The sequence below is a fragment of the Camelus bactrianus genome, chromosome 3 (assembly GCF_048773025.1).
Source record: "Camelus bactrianus isolate YW-2024 breed Bactrian camel chromosome 3, ASM4877302v1, whole genome shotgun sequence".
Classification (NCBI taxonomy): domain Eukaryota; kingdom Metazoa; phylum Chordata; class Mammalia; order Artiodactyla; family Camelidae; genus Camelus; species Camelus bactrianus.
In genome coordinates this window covers 60,198,741-60,223,215 of record NC_133541.1, presented here as the reverse complement: position 1 = coordinate 60,223,215, position 24,475 = coordinate 60,198,741, and the positions used below count along the sequence as shown (strand labels likewise).

At 37.3% G+C, this 24,475-nt stretch overlaps 2 protein-coding genes across 5 annotated transcripts in view; one reads left to right on the top strand and one right to left on the bottom strand.

The window, feature by feature from the left end:
• The first annotated feature begins 2,571 nt into the window (after positions 1–2,571).
• Positions 2,572–23,471, top strand: CCNH (cyclin H). 4 transcript variants are annotated; one of them, XM_045522209.2, is made up of 9 exons: positions 2,572–2,841; positions 5,052–5,174; positions 7,090–7,163; positions 8,233–8,443; positions 11,979–12,142; positions 15,182–15,252; positions 17,761–17,872; positions 20,752–20,812; positions 22,099–23,471. In XM_045522209.2, the coding sequence occupies exons 1-9, from the start codon at positions 2,725–2,727 to the stop codon at positions 22,102–22,104; spliced, it is 939 nt and encodes a 312-aa protein (XP_045378165.1). In that variant the 5' UTR covers positions 2,572–2,724; the 3' UTR covers positions 22,105–23,471. The 4 variants fall into 4 exon arrangements, with proteins under 4 accessions (XP_045378165.1, XP_010960711.1, XP_010960712.1 ...); XM_010962409.3 differs by having other exon boundaries at positions 21,379–23,471; XM_010962410.3 differs by having other exon boundaries at positions 20,752–20,827.
• Positions 23,042–24,475, bottom strand: part of RASA1 (RAS p21 protein activator 1) — a 96,894-nt gene continuing 95,460 nt past the window's right edge. Inside the window, exon 25 of the mRNA XM_074360334.1 lies at positions 23,042–24,148. Within this exon, the coding sequence (XP_074216435.1) occupies positions 24,065–24,148 (84 nt within the window). The 3' untranslated portion in view covers positions 23,042–24,064. The remainder of the gene's footprint in view (positions 24,149–24,475) is intronic.

The following is a 24,475-nucleotide window of genomic DNA, read 5'->3' as shown; positions in this document are numbered from 1 at the left end:
CCAAACGGACTGTGCTTACTTTAAAAAGTCACTTTAATCTTTCCTATTAATATTCACTCTGGGTAGTGCCTAATGAAATGCTACATCTTTGTTTTCAAGTGACGAATTTTTCCTTTACTCTTCTAGGGAGTTTAGATTCTGTCTGTTTGGGTTTTTGTTTTGTTTAGTTTGTTTGAAATACCTCCATCTAGCAGCAGGGAAATTGTGACTTAAAGGTAATGGTGATAAAAGATGAAGGCAGTCAAAAAGTACAAACTTCCAATTATAAAATAACTAAGTACTAGGGATGTAATGTAAACAAACATGATAAATATAATTTAAACACTGCTGTATGTTATATATGTAAATTGTTAAGTCCTGAGTTCTCATCACAAGAAAAAAAATTGTTTTCTATATCTTTAATTTTATATCGACATGAGATGATAGATGATAATCATTTCATGATGCATGTAAGTCAAATTATGCTGTACATCTTAAACTTATACAGTGCAGTATGTCAATTATATCTCAAAGCTGGAAGGAAAAAAGTAACAGGGATGGGAAGGAGTGGAGGGGAACTGGCCATGTATTGATACTTGTTAAAACATGTTTCTCTTTATTCTTTATGTTTGAACTTTGCTGTAAATAACATAAAGTAAGTAAAAAGAGTAGAGAGAAATACATGCTAGTTTTTAGTTGGAACTAGAAATGGAAATAGGTAAAGGCACCACTTCCCAAGTCTACAGTCTGCCTTCCACTGTAGAAACAGCACAGAAATAAACTTGTGCTCAACAGGCTGAACAGGGGAATGTCACTTAGGCAGACTGAAAATGCAACATCCAACTCACTTACCTTAAGAAGAAGAAATCATATATGAGCCTTAATGTCAGGGCATCAGCTTTATTTTGTATATCATTAATTCAGATACAATTCCTTCTACAGCCACAAAATATGGTCAATGTTAATTTTCATAGATTGGGATTTGTTTAAGTCTTAAAAAAAATGGTTACACCAGCAACACCAGGTTTTCATATTTGTCTTCCTAATGAACTATGACACAACAATTTTACTCTTATCCCTGTGGAAATCGTGTTCTGGCATCTCTCTCAAATGCCCATTTTTATTTCCCTTTGCATGAAACTAAAGGAATTGTCAAATGCTTTTCAGAAAAACAAAATAAAAAGAATTGACATGTTAGACATCACCATCATAGTTCTAAGATTTTATACATACATTCATTTATCTACAGCACTTTTCCTGCCTTTCTGTTTTTCCTTTGAAATTATTCTTTCCATTATAGACTCTTTCAGGATGCTCCCAATACATTGGACTTGTAACTTGCCATGTCCTTCCTTAACATCATATTTTCTCCTTTTTTCTCTTTTTCTTACCCAATTTACTAGTCCAAATTACCAACATATGTTCAAGGAGTGTCTGGATCTCCAAAGTTAAAAACTACAAATGGTTTAAGTTTGAGGAGGAATTCAAATACCTGGCAAAGTCTACCCTCAACAGCACCCAACCAAATGAAAAAGAAGAAAAAGCTCTCTTTCTTAAGCCTTTAAACATATTTTCACTGGAAGCAGAGTTAGTGATACCCTGCCACCTTCTTTTACCTGTGTGGCCTTTCCAGCTCTCTGTATCGCATCATCTTAACTCCATTTTTTCTTTGTTTTTTTAAAAAAATTTGCTATAGGTAAATTCATCTTTCTAACCCAATGTATGATGCACAGGAGAATAAGATGGTTAAATAGGACAAATATCAAAACCAGTAAAGGCTCTTGTAATCAATGTAAATTTTGTATCTCAAATACAATTTTGAAAGCACTAGTAGTAGGAAAACATTCATGTCTTAAGTGTTAATAATAGCTTATTGAAAGGCTCCCTTGGGGGCAGTAATAAAGATGGGAATCTCAAGAAAATCTAAAACTATCATACATAGTGGCTTTAGAGATAGAAATTGGGGGAAAGGATTGGCTAGTTATCAACAGAACCAGAGGGGGAAAGGCCCATAAAAAGAACAGATAGGGACATATTAGTGTCAGAACAGTAAAGAAAAATACACATGCACTGCCTCTAGTTTTCCACCCATGTTCCAGTCTCCCTGAGTCCGAGAATTTTGGTAGTGCCCCAGGCTCACTCTTAAAAGAGCCAGGATTTCTTCTGTTGGGACCCTGTCTGTTCCAGCTGCCCCAAGATGACCCACACATGATAAGTACCCCTACTCTCCCAACTCTTTCAAGTCTTTGCTCAAATGTCACCTTCTCAGTGAGGCCTCCTCTGAACACCCTCCTTATAGGGAGGATTTTGACATCCTCCCAAATCCTTTCCTCACTTCTGATAATCCGATGTGAATTGTTTACGTTAGTCTCCACACAGCCTCAAGTTACTTCTCTTTTGGACACCCCTGCCTGCCACTTCTCCTTTAAATCCTTCCAGGAAGGGGCGTGGTTAAGGGCGGAGGCTCACGGAAAGGAGGAGCGTGTCTGAAGGCCACGCCCACTCGCGTAGCGGGCGGGGCGGCCACACGGCCCCGGAGGCGTCCCCTCATGGTCCGCGCCAGAAACGCGAGTGCGGACGGGATTACCACGTGAATTTGACGTCAGCGCGCCGGCGCCGGCGCCGGCCGTCCAGCCAGACTCCGGCTTCCGCGAGGTTGTGGTGGTTGCTTAGGTGCTTCACACCGCGGTGTTGTGCGGCTCGCGGTCTTCTCCAGACTTTCTGGGCCCGGTCTGCGACTTCAGGATGTATCACAACAGTAGCCAGAAGCGGCACTGGACTTTCGGCAGCGAGGAGCAGCTGGCGCGACTGCGGGCAGACGCCAACCGCAAATTCAGATGCAAAGTAGTGGCGAACGGGAAGGTGAGGACTCGGGCTGCCGCGCCCCGCTCCCTGTGCCCCACCTCGTGCTCCCGCCCTCACTCCCGGCTTAACCCCTCCGCCTCACCCCCCACCGCCGCCTCACCCCTTCCTCACCCCCCACCGCCGCCTCACCCCTTCCTCACCCGGCTGCCGCCGCCTCACCCCCTTCTCATCCCCACCGCCGCCTCACCCCGCCTCCACCCCTCTGGCTCTGTAAACTCTTGTCGGTTCTCCTCCCCCAGGACCTCCCTTCCACGGGCTTCTGCCTCCTCGGCAGGGAGTGTGCTATATTTAATAACAACGAGCACCTTGCCAGGTGCTGTGGATACAGAGATGGAAAGGCCATCCACCCCCGTAGTGGAGTGTCAGACAGACAAATAACCAGTGACATAGCGAAGAGGACACTTTGTAGTATGTTAATGTAGTGGAGGGGAGGCTTTTCTTAGTGGCTGTTGTGGAGAAGATGGGGAAGGACTTACCAGGCGGACAGAGCCGCAGGTGCAACGTAGGAGGTCAGAAGTTGCAGGGCTGGTCAGTGGAATGCTCATGATTGTGGCGGAAGCTCAGTACCTGTGGGTGGAAGGCTGGAAAAGGTAAACAGGGAACTTGTAAGCGGAAGTAAGGAGTTTGAACTTTGTGGTGGAGGGATGGGGAATCTTTGAAAGATTTTAAATGAGAAAGTAATCTTACCAGATTCTGTTCTAGAAGGAGCCTTTTGGGAAGGAATGGATTGACTGGATGGGGCAGGTTGGAGGCAAGGGGATGAGAGATCGTTAGCATAAACCGTTAGCACATGTTGACCACACATGGTTTGGGTTTTGGCCTGGTAGCCACGTCTGCCCTGTTATAACTCCCCCTCCCCCCGTTCGGTTTAATCTCTCGCAAGCACCACAAAAACTCCATCATCCATTCCAGCACAAGTTTCCCTCTAGCAGGTATTCCATGTAAGACCAGTTGGTACTGATGTCTCTTTACCTTTAACTCATCTCTATTTCGTATCACTTTATTTTTGTGCTGCACACAAAAAAAATGCTAAGTTGTGAGCATTTAGCGAGTGTTAACGGACTTTATCCTCACAGCTACCCCATGAGGTAGATGCTGTCATTATCCTTACTTTACATCTGAGGAAACAGGTACAGAGAGGTTGAAGAACTTAAGGCTACATTGTTAGTAAGTGGGAGAGCCAGGATTTGAACCCATTGAATCTAGTTCTAGCATTCCTTCTAGACAGCCGTGCTGTCTCTGAAACTAGCACCTGTGTTAGTGGTAATTTCTGGACTGCTGTTAAAAAATTACCACAAACTGGGTGGCTTAAAACAACAGAAATTTATTGTTTTACAGTTCTGGAGGCTAGAAGTTTGAACTCAAGGTGTTGGCCCAGCTGTGCTTTCTGCAGCTTCTAGGGGAGGATCCTTTCTCTTCCAGCTTCTGGTAACCCCAAGTGTTCTTTGCTTGTGGCAGCTGACTCCAATGTCTGTCTTCATCTTTATATAGTGTTCTCCTTGTGTCTCTATCTTCCCATGTTCTTCTTACAAAGATACCAGTCTTACTGAGTTAGGTACCCATTCTACTTCATTATGGCCTCAACTGATTACATCTGCAGAAAACTTATTTCCTCACATTCTGAGCTACTGGGAGTTAGGACTCAACAGACCTTTTTTGGCAATCATAATTAAACCAACAACAGCACCAAGTAGATATTCATTGTAAAACTGAAGTATTTATTGACCATCTAGTGTATCCTGTAGGGATCTTACAAAGGTGGGTAAGAGGTATTGTGTTAAGGGTCTGAATTATCCTTGAGACACTTGTTAATTTCTATTTCAACCTGTGTAAGTTAATAACTGTCTGAGAAAGGGATATTGAAAGCTTTCCAACCCTTGACAACGTGTATCTTTTTTTTGATTTATAAATAATGACATCAAACCTGTGAACATAGATGCACACTTTCTCTGTCATGATTGCTTATACCGTAGTGAAGCAAATATCCTGCTGACATTCTGAGAAATTATGCAATTATGGTATAGTTTTAGTTTATTAGTTTCTTAAAAGCAGTTTTGTGTAATAATTTGAAATTCTATAAAGAGAAAATGAGATGCGGTATATTTCTCTTTGGTTGGAGATAAAAACTAGATTTTAATCTGGCCAGGGAGAAATATTTCAAGATTATCTTAATTTATTGAACTTTTGTTGTAACTTCTGATGCAAAGGTTCTTCCAAATGACCCAGTCTTTCTTGAGCCCAATGAAGAAATGACGCTCTGCAAATACTACGAGAAAAGATTGTTGGAATTCTGTTCGGTGTTTAGACCAGCAATGCCAAGGTCTGTTGTGGTAAGTTGTCATAGTGATGGAGTATAATGTCCTTTAGCTAACTTCTGAAATCTGACCTCTTCTAAATTTGTAACTTAGTTTACTATTCACTTTACTCAAAAATGTACCTTAGTTATATAAATATATAATTTTATGTATGTAAGTTCTTATCACATATATAAATGCCTTAAATTATGAATTCCTACATTGAATCTTACAAAGTATTTCAAGAATCATCTCATATCAAAGGAATTTTTAAGTCTTTTAGGCAGGGCATGACATCCTCATTTTATAGAGAAAGACAAAAATCAAATGACTTTCCTTCCAGGTTCTCAATTATTAATGATTAGTGGAACTGGGACCAGAACATAGACCTGTGCTTTTTCAACTCTGTCACACACAGTTGAAATAATGCATTCATTTGTCATTTGTAATCATATGCCTCAGCTGAAACTCATGGTATAAGAAACTTTGAAACTTTGAGTAGTAGAAGCTGGAAATTTATTTCTGGGTAAAAACTTGTGGTTGTTTCATATGTATGGTTCTGAGAACCCTATTTGTGTGTATGTGTGTGTGTGGTGGAGAGGTAATGGTGAGGAGAGAAGTAGTTAGAACTTTTTGGCTATATGAATTTGTACACACTGTCCTTGTAATTGTTCCTATTATGTGTATTCTTGTTTATAGAAGATAAGCTGAGATTAAAAAGCAGAAAGATTTTTAAAAAAGGAAGAAGGAGTATAAAATAATTTTCATTGTCTCACAGGTTTGTTGTGAAGATCAAATATGAAAGTCTTGTCTTCAGTGAAAGTTGATCATACGTTTTAAAGTTACACAGAGTGAATAATTTATGGCCTGATAGAGAATGACCTAGGAAGTAATCTTCATTTTTATAGTTGCAAAAACTGAAGTATATTGAAAATATCAAGTCCAAAAGTATTCATAATGTTTTCTTTTTTCTTTCTTTCTTTCTTTTTTTTTTTTTAACTGGACCTGCATCTAAGAGATGCCATTCATGAAGAATTTTAGGTGCACTTGGATTAGTTTCTGTCTCCAGATTTGGTCCTAGACTTTTCTGATAAGAGAACTATAACGTGAAGTAGTAGGATTAAGTGATCTTTTCAGATGAAGAGACTGAATCCTTGAGTGAGCTTCTTTGTGGAATTTGTCTTTATACAGCATGATTGTTTTGGGGTTTTTTTAATATAAAATGGCAAAAACTAAACTTTTAAAATTTTTAAAGAGAAATTTTCTTTTTCCATCCTGTTTATTTCATTGGTACTAGCCCAATGACAGAGTGGTTAAAAGTAGAGGCCAGTCTTGGTTGAATCCATCCCTGTCTCTTATTAGATGTGTGACCTTGCTCAAGTCAGTTAACCTCACTGATACTCAGTTTCCTTCTCTGTAGAAATAGCAGTACTTCACCAAGCTGTTAGAAGAATTTAAACAAGATAGTTTTGTATTTGGCAGAGTCTGGCACCTGGAATGCAGTCATAAATTGTGGATTCTGCTTCTGCTGTTTAGTTTGGCAGCAATTTTCACAGTTATATCACAGATCCTGAGTGAATTTAGAAAGAAGGCTTATTGCCCTGATCATGTTATTCTGTCAGTATTTTACAAGATTGAGTAAGCTATGGTCATTTATATATGTATTATACGAATATCCATACTTGCATAAAATAAACACATTTTTTTTTTTTAAAGTAAGCCAATTACCACAGGAAGGATAACCCAGAGTGAGTGAGGAAGTACAACAAAGGGTCTTTTGGCTGTGGTGTTTCTATAGTAATTCATCAGTTTATTTTGATTTAAGAAGAATTAACAAGTTATGTTATTTTGTGCTGGTGACTTTCTCAAAGAAACAAAACTTTTTTTTTAATACAAAATTTAACTTGTATGTGCGAATAGGTTCTGAAAATGTATATGTTTTTAACCTTAGGGTACGGCTTGTATGTATTTCAAGCGTTTTTATCTTAATAACTCCATAATGGAATATCACCCCCGGATAATAATGTGAGTATAAGTCTAATTTATTGATTTTCATTTAAGAAGACCTTTATACTATTTGAGCATGTGTGTATGAAAAAATGACTTCCTAATGGAATAATTTAAACTTGTTATCTATTCTGAACTTAAGATCCCTCCTTATGCTCCTTAATATAGCTGTATAATACTTCCTTCAGTGTAATACTGATCGCATCTGAATTTGAACTTGTCCAAATTCAGATTCTGTTTTCTCAAACTAGCTTCCCTAATATTCCTTTCCATTAGTTGCACCTTTCTTCTCCCAGTTGCTCTGACTGAGAATCATTGATGGTAACTCCTCTCCCTCTATATCTAGGTAGTTTACAAGTCCTAGAGTCCATATTCATTTCACTTGAATAGAGGTCTGTTGTGTTTCTGCTCTCTACTAAGCACACCTATGCTTATCTTTAAAGATAAAGATGAAATTAGTATGAGACTCATTAAAGAGCTTGCTGTCAATCACATTGTCCCCAGATATTTTCTGTTTTTCATTCCTGTTTCTACCAGCCTAGGTCAGGCCCTTGTTGCTTTGAATCTCAATTTTTGTGGTAATTTTAGTACCAGTTTCTCACTATGAAGTTTATGTGGTAGCCATGAAGTTTCACAGGTTTATTCCTGACGTAATAATCCCCTATTTAACTGCCCTTGGAGACTTCCACTTAATGGCTTTCCACAGTGTTTCTTTAATATACCTTTCTTCCCAGGCTCATATGATACATATGTGTGTACTGTTACATTTTTTTCTCTTCCATCTACATTTCATGATGCAGGGTACCGTTACTCCTCAGTAATTTTGTGTTTCCAAATATTTAGGCTGTACTATATGAAACTGCCATTAAGTCAATAATAGTTGAATGCTGTGGGAATATTATACAGTTCAATCTAATTTTATAGTTTCCTTACAGATAAAAAGTGTATGAAACTCTTTTTAACCGATTTCCTGAGATGTCTAGCATAGTAATTTGTGAATATTAGGCAATTTTAGAATATACTTCGAGAAATATGTAGTTATTTCTCAAAGTAAATACATCTCCCTCCGCCTTTTTTTTCCCTCTAGGCTCACTTGTGCATTTTTGGCCTGCAAAGTAGATGAATTCAATGTTTCTAGTCCACAGTTTGTTGGAAATCTGCGGGAGAGTCCTCTTGGACAAGAGAAGGCACTCGAGCAGATTTTGGAATATGAACTACTTCTTATACAGCAACTTAATTTCCACCTTATTGTCCATAATCCTTATAGACCCTTTGAAGGCTTTCTCATTGATTTAAAGGTAATCTTATTGATACAAAGTGAACTGGTAGAGTGTACTCCCTTGCTATTGTTATTCAACCAAAATAAGCCAAATGTATTATGACTTATGATGTTCCTAGTTGTTACAACAGGAGCTTGCTGAAATGTGAGTTTGGCCAAGACCTCTAGGGCAGTAGTTCTCAGACGTCATTGCATGTTGGAATCACCTGGAGAGCTTGTTAACTTCAGTTGTCGGGCTCTAGCTCCTGAGCTTCTGATTTAGTAGACCTGCAAATACTGGTGCAGGGACCGTGATGAGGACCATTGTGCGTTTAGAATAATGCTTTTAAAGACTTGAGATAATTCTGACTTTGAAGTCATGGATCTCACTTAAAAAACCATACAAAATTCTTAATTTTAAACTAGAAGATTGGTAAGCGACTTCTATTTTTAAGGCTTTGTGAACTGAAATCAATATGTAGGCATCAAAACCAAAAGTAAATAAAATGTTTTGTCAGAACATTGACAAAAGCAACTTGAATTGTTTTGGCCCTGAAAGAAGGCTTAGATAGTGTGAGTAAAGTGAAACAGAAGTCAGAAAATGGTTCATTCATCTTGAGTGGTGAAATTCGGGTAACTTCTCTATGCTAAACATCATGCTTGAGGCTGTAGTCAAAAAGAAGACAGGAACAGCCTCAACTCTATAGGGGTTACAGTCTAATAGGAGAGAGTTATGTATTCAGTGTGCTAAGTGTTAGCAGAAAGGGAAAGAAGCGGGTACTTAAAAAGGAGATAGCAGATTGAGAGAAAGGAAGACAGGTCTGAGAAAGTGTAAGTTAAAGTGAAATTCAGAGCAAGGGTAGGAATTAGGTGGGAGAAGAATATCCCATTCAGAGAGACTTCTCTGGTTAAAGGCCCAGGTTTAAGAAACCATGGCATAGTAAGAACCTAACAGAACTCAGAGATACAGGGGAAGGCTGCCATGGAGAGCTGCCTGAGTAGAAGGCAGAGTCCAGACTGTGGAAGTGACGTTAAGGATTTTGAGTGGAGCAGTGGGAAGCCAGTGAAAGGTTTAATTCTGAAGAGTGGCATGATTAGGTTCGCAGCTTTAAAAAACATGTTGACAGGCTTATGCCTCAGTCTGCATCAGATGTTTATTGCACATCTATGTGTCAGGCATAATGTGGAGAATGGATTAGAATGGATGAAGGGATACCAATTAGGATGCTGTTGGAGGAGTTCAGGCAAAAAGATGGTGGTTGGTTTGTCTCATGTAGTGGCAGTAGGTGCAGAGAGAGCTGCTTGGTCTTCAGAGATAGTAGGCAGAATCAGTAGCGCTTGAGGAATGATTGCCTATAGAAGGTGAAGACAGAGGAAGAAGCCACAGATTTCTAGCCTGATCATATAAGTAGATGGTGATACACTTAGACTTACTGATACAGGAAACACTGGCACAGGAGAGATTTGTTTGATGATGGAGAGGAGGGGGGTTGGTGAATTTGCTTTGGGTCATGATGAGTTTCCATTGTGCACAAGGCATTTAGGTTGGTAAACCATTTGTGTCTGGAGGTCAGAGAAGATGGCTAGACTGGAGGTACAGGCTTGGGGGTCATTGTCCCAGGAAGATTTAAAGTAGATTGTCCATAAGGACCATTAAAAGGGTAACTAGAGAAACATAAGGAGGTAGTAAGAAGACTGAAGAGTATCCAAAGAGGTAGGATCTTTTGCAGAAGGAAAGTAGAATACGTTATGAAGATGATCACGGGCAGCTCTCCAGTCCTGCTCAGAGTTCAGGCAAAGGAAAAGTTGATGAATAATGTTTGCTGGATTTAGTGCCAGAAAGGTGATTTGTGATCTTGGTGAAGTTAGTCTCCGGGGAGTGTGGAGGAAGAAGGCAGGTTGGAGTTGGTTGGGGAATAAATAGAAGGTAAGAAAACAAGTGTATACAACTTGGATTAAACAGGTTGTCTTTGAAGTGGAGAAAGAAGACGGGATGATTGAAGAGATGGAGGAACTGCTAGAAATAGAAAAAAGGCCAGTTTTGGTTGCATCTTGTTCTGTGGAAGAAACTGATGTGGAGAGCTAGTAGAGAACGCTCCATGGGAAATGTGTAGCTCGAGTTTTTCTTTGGAGTGTTGGTAGGAGGACCTGGCATGGAATTCAAAGTGAGGTAGAAGAATTGGCTCTTAACAGGGGAAGAGGAGAGCATGGGGGAGGGTAATGTTATGCCTGGGGATTTGGTGGTGGCGGGAAATAGTGTTTTTGTTAGCAGCGGAGATCATTTTCTGAGAGCAGTGGAGTTTCTGAGAATTATCAAAGATGTTGAGATGGGTAGAAAATGTTTAACGTATAATCATAGAAAATGGGAGAAAACATTTCCTGTGGGATATTACCATAGCTAAGCAGTATTGAGAGCCTTGCTTGAGGTCAGTGAACTTGAATTTATAGTAATATTATCAGACCTCTTGGTTGTATTGTTTTCTCTAGCCACACCCAGAAATCTGGGTATAGTTGCAAAGCAGAAGGATGGTTAATTCAGCCACTATTGAAGTTTGGCTGGAAATGAGTTGGCAGCATATTGGGGCAGGGAATTCAAGAGGGAAATGAGGACCAGTGGACACCAGTGAGTAGGAGCAAGTATAGGGGTAAGGAAGCCAAGGTTCTGAGGAAGAAGTTAAAGAACAGCTGTGGAGTGCTTGAGCAAATGTCCATACTGAGAAAGGGAGCACTGTGGTCAGAGTGGGATGTCAGATTTGTCGTGTCAGACAGCAGGCATTTGGGAATAATGACAAGCCTGGGTGTGACTGTACAAATGACTGGCTGTTTTGTTTCAGAGTATCGAAATGATTTCATAGTGCTTTGGGACTTGAATGTGGATATTTGAAATATATCTGAGGGGTTAGGATTTAGGGTTCATCTTAAAGGATAAGAATTGTTGGGAAATAGAGGGTCGTCCATATTTGGGCATATACTAAAAATAATTCTGTAATGAAACCAGGATTCATTTCCATTTACTTCTTCCCAAAAGTAAACTTTAAGTAGAAGGAATTTCAAATCAAAATGATGTGGTGCTTTGTTTCTTAAATGTGGTCTTAAAGCTGAATCACCTGGATTGCCTGGGGAGCATTTACCTGGGAACATGTATTTCTTAGGTCAGCTTTCACACCCAGTTGAATCTCTTAGAGCCGCCCTCCCCCTTCCTTCTCAGTTGTAAAGGACAAAGAGAGGGGTTAACATAAATCAGTATAGTGCCAAGTACTATACTGGGAACCTTAGATATATTATCTTTAAGCATTTATCTCTTATTAATAGGTTGTATTTTAAAAAGTTTGAAAGCCATTGAGTAAAAGATTCCTAAAACATACAAAATTTAGTGACCATACTTTTGGTAGTCTGATGCTGAGTACAGAACTTACATGGAAAGATTATTTGTTGTTGCTGGGGTATAGAAAAGGAATTAACACTTTGAAAAAGTATCCTGTGTTCAGCACTTTCTGGTTTATATAAATATTTTTGTGCTTTTAATACTCCATTAAGCCCTCAGAAGTGATAACATTTGCAAACTTTCTTTCTAGACTCGCTATCCCATGTTGGAGAATCCAGAGGTTTTGAGGAAAACCACTGATGACTTCCTCAATAGAGTTGCATTGACGGATGCTCCCCTTTTATACACACCTTCTCAGATTGCCCTGACTGCCATTCTGTCTAGTGCATCCAGAGCTGGAATTAGTATGGAAAGGTATTAATTTGTGTTTTAACTCAGATCACACTTAGTCACTCAGTTTATTCCTTCCCAGAGTCCTGAGTTTTTCAGTAAGATTCCCTTTGTGACTGTAGTCCTTTCTATCTCCCGTGGTTGAGGGTTGGTGAGGGCAACTGAGGGAAGAAATGGAATCACTTTTTAAGGAAACCTTTAAAATGTGAGTAAGATATTTTTAAGCTAAGAAGATCCATTTATGACTGAAGTAGAAGTAAATCCAGGTGATCCTCAAAAGACGGATACAGCTTTCAGTATATGGCAAATTGAGGAGGTTTGTGAACTAGTAAGCCACTTGAGTGTAGCAAGTACGTATGCCTTGTTTTATCATTAGTCTGCTGGGCAGCATGTGTGGCACATGGAATTCGGTAGAGACTTATTGAATGAATAACGTGCTAGTGAACTTCAAATGAACTTCAAATGAACTTCAGTTGAGCTATAGAGAGTCATAGCTGATACATAAATGCACACTGAGAAGCAGGCTCTGTGATAAGCACTTGACATGAATTAAATTTCACTTGATTCTGACAATAATATCTTGCTCACAGATTGATTAAATATATTTATTTATAATTAACTGAAGCACAGGCTAGCAGTAAATTAAGACTTTCTGAATTTTTACCTTTAATTTCTTTATGACCTTTGAAGTTCTGCTTAATTTCATTCCTGGAAATAGTTGAGGAAAGATGATAAAACTTGCTAAATTTAAACTGTTTTACATGCATGTAATCCTTTATCTGTAATTTCAGAATGCAATGATACGGTGGCAGGAAACAAGAACAGATGTGATTTAGTCTTTATTCAACTTAATGGGACAATTTTTAGGTTTTCTTGCAGAAATATTACTATTACAGATTACAGGATTCTGCCTGGAAACATCATCGAAGTATTTCATATTCCATGATATATATACCATGTACCTTTCTAACACATGAACAATTCTGAATTTCAAAACAAATCCAAGATAAGGGATTGTGAGCTTATATTTGTTTTAATTTGTGGTATGCTGCCCCTCTCCAAACACAGTTCACCAACTGTATATAAATATATACATTTCATCCCAAAGTGATCTACACCTCGTTTATGTACTAAGCAAACCTTTATTGAGTGCCTTGTGTGTCCCATGCACTGTACTGTACTGCCAGAGTGTAAGAATGAACAAGCTAAATCCTCTCTCTAGCTAGGAAGCACAGCCGTACAAATAATTGATATCCACCAAGTTTGTGGGTGTGGAGCTTCCATTCTCTTAAGGGAAGAAAGCCTCTTTTCCACAGTTCAAACAACCAAATGTTTGCTTATACTGTTGAAGCATTGTATCTTACACAGTGTATATGCAGATTCTCCAATGGTGTGATTGTTCTTACATCAGCAGAAAAGTATGAAGCATCCCAAGGTCCAAATTAGAGTTTATTTCATCTTAGAAGTTTAATTAGTTATAATTTCTGATACGCAGGTGAAAGTGAAATTGTGGTACCTTAGGCTCATTGCAAATCAAATACACTTCTGTTACACTCCCAGGGACCATAGACATTTGGGCATTTTTTTTCTGTGAGGAAATGCTTTCAAATCATTTTTAACTTGTGACTTCTTTTACTGCTTTTGGAATATGTAGAAATTGCATTTACATTCATTACTGATTTCAAAAGGGGAAGTCCTTGTGCTATTATATTCTTACTGATGAGTTTAGATTACTACTCATTGGATGTTCTGTTGTTAGTTCTGGGGTTTTTTCTTTTTCATTGGATTTAGAGCTTTATTTCTTATCTCCTGGTTTGACTTCTTAGGTAATTCTTGCTTGTCTAAGGATTTTTTTTTAAAAATCAAAACATTAAAATTCAAATTCAGGATTGAGAGTAAAGCTGCTAACTTTAAAAAGTTTCACAGAGGTGAAAAGTCTGGTCAGCTCACTCTTAGAACCAATTGTATGACTTGTAAGCTTAAGAAGTGGAAAGAAAGAATGAAAAGAAACAAAAAAAGGTGCCAAAAGTGTGAGGAGTTTAGGGAGAAAAGGGAAAGGGGAAAAACTAATTGTTATTTTGAATTACTTGTAACCAGAAATGTATCAGTTGTTAAGGGAGTTACTGATCTCCATATCTAAAATGAATTCCCACAACAGATGATGAAGATGTAATAGCAAAGTTAGTTATCAGAACTTTGTAATATAATTTAAATAATCTGTAAATGGTTTAAGAGACATATAGCAACAAAATTTCTGAAAGAATTGTCTAATTTGTGTAACTTTGTCATTCAAGAGAAAATTTTTTACATTCATGTTTGAAAGCTTACTTTGCCTTGAGAATCTGTTCACTTGGGCTTTTATCAATTATAGATCAAGTTCAAGTATTAAAAAAAACTCAGAGTAACTAAAAAATAAAATATAGAAATTATTTTCATATTATTGGTTCCAAAAAAACAGCTGATTGGGCTTTATATTCATTTATGGGAAAGTATTAACACCTTTGCTTTGGACTTGATGCAAAAAAGATGTAATAGACTTATAAAGCATTGGGTGATATTCTTTCTCGTTTGAATACCTGTTAGTTTCAAGAAGAGCAACTGTAGGTAACCTGGACTTGATAGTAAGGGGAGAGAGAATCCTTCCTAGTGCCAGGTTCCAGCCCAGATGCTGCCTGACTTTATTCATAACTTGTCTGTCCCTCGGACTCAGAGTCCTCATCTGTACAGTGAGGTTAGACTCATAAGGTATATATATTAAACACTTAACATTGAAAGTATTGAGTATCGCTAGTGTTAGTTTGATATCATTTTCCCTCTGAATATATTACAGAATTTACATAAATTAATTTGAACATTAAGCATCTTTTTAATCTAAGTTGTAGTAAATCCTTCAGACTATAGTTTTGTGCAGCTCAGAGTACTGTTATTTAACAATTTCAAAGTAAATTTATTTAAAAATTGAACTTGATGAAATGAACATGGAGGAAAATAATTTATGATATCCTATTTCTCAAGATTCTGTATGTGTTCAGTATATTAAAGCTTTTTTCCTTTCTTTGCTAGTTATTTATCAGAAAGTCTGATGCTGAAGGAGAACAGAATTTCCTTGTCACAGTTACTAGACATAATGAAAAGTAAGTAAAACTTTATAAAATGTTCTATTACAAAACTACTTTCTCTAAATCAATAACATCTTGGTATTCACCTTGAGATAACATATAGATTGTTGTTTAGATTAGACTTTTATTGAGTTACTTATCATGGAGGCATGAAGGGTACATTGAGGAGGAACAAATAGAAGGTACATGAAAGGAAGTAGTTTTCACATATACAGAACTTTTAGGAAAGTGAAAATATAATCAGATTCAGCAAGGGTTGAGATTCAAAACATGGTTCTTTTAAAGTACCCAAATATGGGCACTGCAAAAGATCTAAAGGATCAAAAGGCTAATTAAATTTGAAACTTTTATTTTGTAGATAAATCAACTAATTAATGTATCATTTGCCAGTAATTTTGTTATTTGATATTACAAAAGCCATGGTTTTCAACAGGGTATGATTTTTTTGCAATGTCTGCAGACATTCTTGGTTGTCTCATCTTGTGCATGGAGGTAAGAGAGCTGATAAACATCTTACAATTCACAGCACTGCCCCTTGGTAGGCTGAGAAATGGCTCCCCAAAGATACCCACATTTTAATTCCTGGAAACTGAATATTACTTTACATGGCAAAAATTTTTTAAGAAGTCTTTGCAGATATGATAAAGGTAAGGATTTTGAGATGAAGACATTATCTTGGACTGTCCAGGTAGGGTCTAAATGTAATCAAAAGAGTCCTTATTAGAGAAAGGCAGTGGGAGGTTTCACACAGAGAAGGAAACGTGAAGACAGAGCAGAGATTTGTAGATATTGGCCTTTAAAATTGGAGTGATACGGCCACAAGCTCAGGGATCCTCGCAGCCCCCAGAAGCTGGGACAGAAACCTCCAGAGAGAGAGTGCCACTGCCAGTATTTTGATTTTGGCCCATTGAAACTGATTTCAGACTCTCAGGCTTCAGGACTGTAGGAGAATCCATGTCTGATGTTTTAATAAGTCTTACTTAAATAAGTTTTGGTAATTTTTAATAGCAGCCTCAGGAAACTAACACAGCTTCTCACAACAAAGAATTATTCAGCCAAATTGTCAGTAGCATCGATGCTGAGAAACACTGCCTTAAGCGTTCAAATAGACCCTCCACTAAATCAGTTGGCTAGATGAGCCGGTCCTCTCCATTCTGTGTTCTTGGTCATGTCACACTGAATGCTCGTGGCTTCTAGGCTTCTCTTTAGTTAGTTGTGTTTGCTTTCAAAAAATTTTGTGCCAGTTGTCGTCTTAATGGAATTTGTGGTTTAAATACTGAATAAATCAATAAAATATGAGATTGAAGATGTAGATCTTGGATGATAGTAAATGGGTGTACCTCTATGTTTTATGTTTCGAAAGTTAAGATGCTTCAGGACATATAAGTATCATTTCTTGATTTTTTGCTTGAAATGACCTTGAGGGCTTCCCTGTTTCATTGAGAATGACGTGGGTTTGTGATTAATGAAATCATAAAACTGTAGGTTTTCAGTTATACCACTAGAGGGTTCACTTCCAAAGCTAACTGATTTGACATAGATACTAGGTTCAGGGAATTTAGTAGGTAGAAAGGGTCTTAAAGGTAACCCACTATGCTCTTTTCTATAGCTGACAGCTTTTATTACTGATGTCATTTCAGTACCTTTATTTCAGTTCACTTGTTTTAATAAGAAATAAGACTAGCTGTTGATAAAACACTGAGCTTTAATGATATTAAGATACTTTATTCATAACTTTTCAGACAAAGATACTGTCCTAAGAGTGTTGAGTCACAAGCATTAATTCAGTTGAAAACACTGCATTATGTGCATTATGAAGTCAGTCACCCATTTGGAGCATGTGGCTGGCTAATAAACCCCGGATCTCATCATTCCCCTGTAAATCTTGAGATTTATATTCTTTGGTTTATTGTAAATGGACCAGGTAGAGGATGTTTCTGTGATTTTAGTCACTGATACAGTAGTTTGCTTTTAGCCTAAAGAAAACATTTTTATTTTCCTGGTGATGCTTCATTGTATAGGTCCTGCATTTGGTTAAAGCAGAGGATCACTGGCACATTTTTACTAAGCGTCTTCCCTTCATCACGTGTTCCGTAATAGTGTTTTCCTTTGTAAGTAAGCAGCACACTCGGCCCACCATCTGTAGGAGAGGGTGCTGTGAATATGGCTGGTGGCAGGGAACAAAGCATGTTTACTGAATCATGTAGGGGTTTTTTAGAAGACTTAAAAACTGAGCAAAAAGTGACAATGGTAGGATTTGAAAAAAAAATACTAGTAAGAACATGCTTATCTTCATGCTGTACATGACACGGGCTAAGCAGCAGGCAGCTACTACACCTTGAAGTGTGGTGGTCATTGGGTTTTAATGTGGAACAATATTAAACCTGATAAAAAAAAATCACATTTTAAGAGTGTTTTGTTACTTGTTCCTAAAATTAGATTGGAAAATATTTGACTTCCTTATGAGAACAAGCCTTTTTATTATCTGGTATAAATTTTTTTTTTTTTTTAATCTCCCCATAGGCATGAGAAACTTGGTGAAAAAGTACGAACCACCGAGATCTGAGGAAGTCGCTGTTCTGAAACAGAAGTTGGAGAGGTGTCACTCTGCTGAGCTTGCACTTAACGTAATTACGTGAGTAGATGTGACCCGGTGACTCAGGAATAGAAACAACTGCCACTGTGTCCGGTTGGTCCTTAAATCATTTAAGTGGGAAAGGTTTGCTCACACTGGGAAACTGACTTATCCATTAAATCAGATTTTTTTTGTTTTGAGTGGACATTTCTAACAGGATTAAGCACAAAATACTCAAGAATTTGGCTTTGATAGTGTATTTCTCTTCCTGCTATGACTAATGTGTTCTTTGGCTTGCAAGCCCTGTCCTGTCCTTTTATTCCTTGTAGAATCCCCTGGGGCAGTCTTCCTAGGGAATTCCTGAACCTTTTCTTGCCCTTTTAATCTTTGGGTTCTCTGTAGGTCTGGTTATCTTCTCTGAAGAACAAGTACACTGTTCCAGGCTTATTTCTGTTAGCTAGGGTAGGGAAACTTGGCATGTTTTCTCTCAGTGGTAAGCTTTATACTCAAGACAGAACCAGTAGGAAAATGTGCTGTGAGTTCTCTTCTTGCAGCTGTAAGGAACACTGTAATGTCTCATTGATGTGTAGGCTGAATGGAGAAATCACCATATTTAGGCTCTCTATGCTTTGAGATTTGAAGGATCCACTTTAACCTTTTAGGAGTTTAAACAGTTGGGGGTTTGTGCAGGTAATAGAAATGGTGAAACTGTTATTTTCTATTTTGTATGGAATGCATTCTGGTTCAAAAGTTCTACTTTATTTAGAACTTTATTAGAAAATTTAGTGGGAGTTAGCTCTGGCTTCTTACAGTTGAGATGCATTTGAGCTGTTTTTGATCTCTATAACTGGTGAATATATGCTACTGGATAATACATGAGAAGCCAGAAACAGCATTCCAAGGACTTGAGGTCAGATACAGGACTCAGATTCTTTAAAGTTGTAGTGGAGTATCCAAGGACTTATGAAGTGTGTGAAATATGGGACTATTTTATTAAAATTGTAGCTATAACTGCAAAACATGGCTTAGCACAGAACTTAAAATTGGTAATTTCATTCTTGGGTTTCAGTGGTAACTAAGAGGAAGGAAGGAGAGTTTACAGAAAAGTAAAGGAAAATGTTGACTTCAATGAATGAGATTACTGTAGCAGTGATTATGATCTTCTCACATTGATTTGGAAATGGGCTTAGACCAGGGGTTGGCAAAGTATGGCCCATGGGTCAGTACCTGTTTTGGAAAATTTTATTGGAACATAGATGCACCCATTAGTTTGCATATTGGGTATAGCTGTTTTCACTCTGTAGCAGAAGAGCTGGGTTGTAACAAACTACAGGGCTTAAAATATTTAATTTCTGGCCTTTTAAAGAAAATTTTGTCAACCTCCGCATTAGACCCTTGATCCTACCCTTCTAGCTAGGTAACTGAATGAAGCATAATCCAAAATTCCTGATTGCCAGAGTTGACATCTTACTCCAGGTGACCATCTGCTTTGTACCGTGTAAGTCCTGCATTATCTATGAGTACTTGAGTGGTGCTTCTCAAACTGTCTGTAAAGGACTGTTGGTATTCATTTTAAGCCATTATAGACCTATGCTTTTGTAAAATATAACAAACAACAAATTACTGGAAAATGAAATTTAAAAGACATAAAATATAAGGTTAAATTTTATTAGATTCAACAGCCATAAATTAAATAATTGCTATAAAAGTTTCTAAACATACAGTCAGGTTCTGTACTTATCTCATTGCACACTGGAAATGGTTCATGGACTTGCACTGGTGCATGGACCACACTTAAAAGCACTACTTTAGGATAAAATATGTTTTCCCTTGGTCTTTAAAATTCTTGTATCTTTTTTCAATACAGAAGTAGTGTATTGTCAGTATTAAAGTCAGATAATACAGGTAAATCAAAGTTCTCTTTGACCAAAACGCAAATCCCAGTTGTGACCTGAGAGGTAACTTATAGTTGGTGTTTACCTTTGTCACGCTTTACTCTGTGCATATGGAATTTTTCATTGTTTCCATACATACTGTACAACATTTAACAGTAGTAGTTTTAACTTTCTCCGATCTGGGTGAAAAGGTAGTATCCGTATCCAGTTGATACTTTAATTTGTGTTTCCCCTATAACTAGGAGGCATTGGTTTTCTATGTTCAACAGTCATTTTTGTATTGCCCTGCCCAGTTTTCTGGTGTTATTTTCTTGTAGTTCTTTATATATTTTATATACTCATCTTCTTACATATACATCTATTTTCTTCTGTTGTTTCTTTCACTTTGTGATATAGGAAGTTTGTCTTTTGTACTCTTAATATTTGTATACCTTTTCTTACCTAAATTAATATGTATCTTATTTTTGCCTTTTATTCAGCTGTTAAACAGTTAGAATTGTGACTGATATGAGATAGAAATCTCATTAATTTTTGTTCAAATAAGTAATCTGGTATACCAGCCATCTTAAAATATTTTATAATTTTCTCTAGTTAATCAATTACAGATTAAATTCCTATATATCCTTTGTTTTTTGCCTATATGCTCTGATCATTGATCTGTGTAATTCTTGGCTAATACAGTCAAGCACTCCGTATCTGTGGGCGCAGAGGGCTGACAGTACTATTGCCATTTTATGTAAGGGACTTCAGCACCCATGGATTTTGGTATCTGGCAGGGGTCCTAGAACTGATTCCTGCAGATACCAAGGGACAACTACCACACTTCTAATTGCCATAGTTTTTATATACACACATACAGAATTGATAAGTTCCACTTAATAGAATTGCATTGAATTTAAAGAGTAATTTGAAAGACACTGTCTTCCTGTCCATAATTCTTCATCTCTTTGCATTTATCCAGGCTTGTAGGTATATCATAGCCTTGCTAGTTTATAGATTCTGTTGCCAGTATTAGATTGCTTATTGATGGTGGCTTAATTACAGGAAGAAGAGGAAAGGTTATGAAGATGATGATTATGTCTCAAAGAAATCCAGACATGAGGAGGTATGTTCTCCAAAGGTAAATTTTTCAAGTTATTGTTGTATATTCTTATGTTAAGATTTTATTGTTCCAGAGTGCAAGCATTAGAGGTGTAGGTACTAAAAAATTTAATTTTTTTGGCATCCTTTATGTACACTGTCCATTATGACAGCAGTTTTTCTCACTTTTGTCTGAGGCTGTATTGAAATAGTCATAGTATAACAGTTACTTGAAGAATCCCTCCTAAGGCCATAGAAGGCAGTAAGGATATACATACATGCAAAATTTTTGCTGCATTTTAATCTTCAAGGATTCCTTAAAAAAAAAAAAAAAAAAGCCTGGCAAGTCAAATATAAATGAATATTCAGAGGCATAAGGTCACAACTGTAATCTTTATTCCTGTCACTGGAGTAGTTTGGTGGACCATGCCATATTATAAGGTTAAACTGCTACAGATTTTCCCATTTTATTTATCTTCTATAAACAGCATCGCAGGGGAGGACATTCTTCTAAAGGCAGGCAAGAAGGTAAACAGTACTGGTTATGCTTCAGTATAATGTTATCCTTACGACATTTTCTTTCCTTCTTAGGAGGAATGGACTGATGATGACCTGGTAGATTCTCTCTAAACCATTTGAAATTGATTTGTCAGTGCTAAAACTAATCAACAGAAGGATGAAGCATATCTGGCCATTTAACTTTATTTAAAAATGAAATAATGTAAAAGCATCAAAATATATTAAGCTTTTCTGTTTGTTATTTAAATTTTTTTCCTTTCAGAGTAGTTTTATCGAAACTAAACATCTTCAAAAGAGCCAGAATAAGTACCTGGTTTGGGCAATCTTGCCCCCACCATGACTAATATCAAATCATTTTCTATAGTAGCCAAATTTAAAATATAGAACCTATATTTTAAACAAAATGTAATAAGCAAACGTACCAAAAGTTTTGTCTTTGTGGTACCCTTTTTATTAAAGGGTAAGTCAATTTTAAAAGTGCTAAGGAATATTGGCTATTACATTTGTTAAATTATTTAACTGTGATGTTAGTTTCTAAGTTGGAACCAAATTATGGATGTCTGTCAAGTTTTTTTTTTTCTTGGAAAATGGGTTTGAAGGAGTTCTGAGAAAATTGCTCTGAAATGAAGTTTTATAGATACACACATACCTCTCCTCACTGTCAGTGTATCCCAGGCTGTACTTTTCCACAAAGTATAGGTACCATTTAGTTACATCTTAGTATTTGAGAGTAATATTTACTATGTTCATATTGTTCTCTAATAATTCTTTATATTTATATTTATATTTTAGGCTTGAGTTTTGGGGTTTTAGTTTCCTTCTCATTGTGGAATGAGAGGACTAGAATTCAGAAGAGGAGTGGAAGAAGCCAAAGTTGACAATCCTCCAGGGCAACCCAGGTTAAGTAGCACTGTTGCCAGCCTCTAGACAGAATTGCCAACTGTTCACAATTTCTCGTTTCTCTTTTAGGTCACTAAAGTTTGGCATCAGAGCAAGGTCCACACTTTTGGCAGAAAATTTTCCTCCCCAGCCCCTTTAAAAATTTCATCACTGACCAGCTAGTTACCCCAAGGCCAACAAAGGTAAAATGACAAATTTCCTATTCCAGTTTAAGTGATGAGCATGTCAGGAATTTATAAAAAGCAGGATGACTTTAGGTTTACAGAGGCATTTCAGATTAAGGAATGGGAGAGAAAGGAAGGGTCACGCACTAGAATCTGTAGACAAATGTCACGTACCTATGGTGGACGTCTAGCTGCAGAGCAGGAGGGATGGAAAAGGAACACAGGGTGTGCTGAGCATCTGCTCACTCGTCAGGTGGGATCGCAGCTACTCCAGGGCTAGCTTACCGCCATACACCTTAATAGCTCAAAATTATACTACACAGAAATCTACTGAACCCTCAATTAGTTAACACTTTATACTACCCCTTTTTTAAATTTTGTTTTTACCTGTATTTTAAAGTGTTACTCTTGGAACTATAAATGCTTTCCCTAATACATCCCCGTCTCGAACCACTTTGGTGTGCCTTCCCCCCACCCCCGCACAATTATGGGAGGGAAAGAATTATTACCCCTACCAAATACACAACTTCTCAAGAGACCATTGGCCAGAAAGAAAAATCTGGCATTTCATCTTCTCCCTGGACCTTGCTCTGGTACTAAATTTGAACTGTTCCTAAAGGAGGAAGAAAATAATAATAAATGTTTAGCTGTATTTAGACAGAAGTAATCAATTATTCAAGATATCCCTCAGTTTTATTTTAACTTACCCCTGTGAATACTTCACAAAAATACACATATAGAAGCAAATGAAACTATACAGTCAAAACTAAATATCCAGCAGATACAACAAGTAGTCAGAAGGTCAAAGATGGAAAGCTGTTAAGTAGATGATGAGGTTTTTGCATAATTTAAAAAATCAACTTGGAATTAAGAAACAAGAAACATACTTTCAACAAAAGCATTCTACGGGTGTTTTCTATAAAACGGCTGAATGGGTAACATGCACTTATCAGTACATAGTGACCAATAATACTTATTGAACTCAAACTATTTACTGTTGTAAACATTTATCAAAAGCATTATGAGATCTAAATACAGTCTTTGACAATTCCAACAAACAAAATAAGTGGTATGTTTAAAAAATAAAGCTGATGAGCAATAGATCGATTCTATATATTTTCTTTCAACAGTTCCAGCAGAGAGAAATAGCACAGTTATTTTTTTAAAAAAAAAAGTATACAGCAAAGATTGTTCCTATTATAATGGCAAACTCTGGAAACTGTAAATACAAATAAAGTCATTGAACAGTCAAACGGTCATAGTCCTAATTCAGGAAGAAGTTATAATAAGAACAGTCTGCAATCCAGTTATACTTAACAGAATGCTTTTTCTTAGTTGATAGGTCTTTTTCCAAGAGACAGCAAAACTTTGGCAATTCGATGTACTGAAAATATATTTTCAAAGTTCAAGATACAGTCAGCATTGTGTGAAAGGTGATCTGTACACCAAGGCTCAGAGGTTGGTAAAGGTTAATTCCATATGTGGAAAAAGTGCAAATATCCTGCACAGATAGCTTACAAAGCTGCTGGCACAGTTACTCACCAGCAGAATCTTGGGTTTTGTTTGCATAGCTCACACATCACTGGAATGTGGAAAGGTGTGCTATTTTTGGCAAGAGCAAAGGAGACATTATACGGATGTGAATTACCATGTTGGACATGCTGAATCCATGCAGAATGCTGAGGCGAAGGCTGCTACCTGACATCATTAGTTTTTGTATACTGGTTTTGTTTCTGTTGAAGCAGTTCTGTTATAGCCAGAAGTTTTTTCAGTACATGCTAGACAAGGAAAAACAGTATGAAAATAGTAAATAAATGAAAGCTTGGTCAGAAATCTCAGGGATGGGAACCTGGATTTGAAAAAAGCCGTATGAACTCAAAGGAATTCATAAAATACTAGCATTCTACTCTAATACATACTTTTCACAGTTTTAAGCTTATTCAGTCCTTGACTGAATATTTCTGGTCATATTATTTTGGTGAAGACAGAATTACTATAAATGACACATCTCAAGCCCTGTAAGAGCGATCAGGTTATATATAGCCCAATTAACGCTTTAAGGAATCATGGAAAATACAACATTGGGCCTAAAACTGAATCAGCTC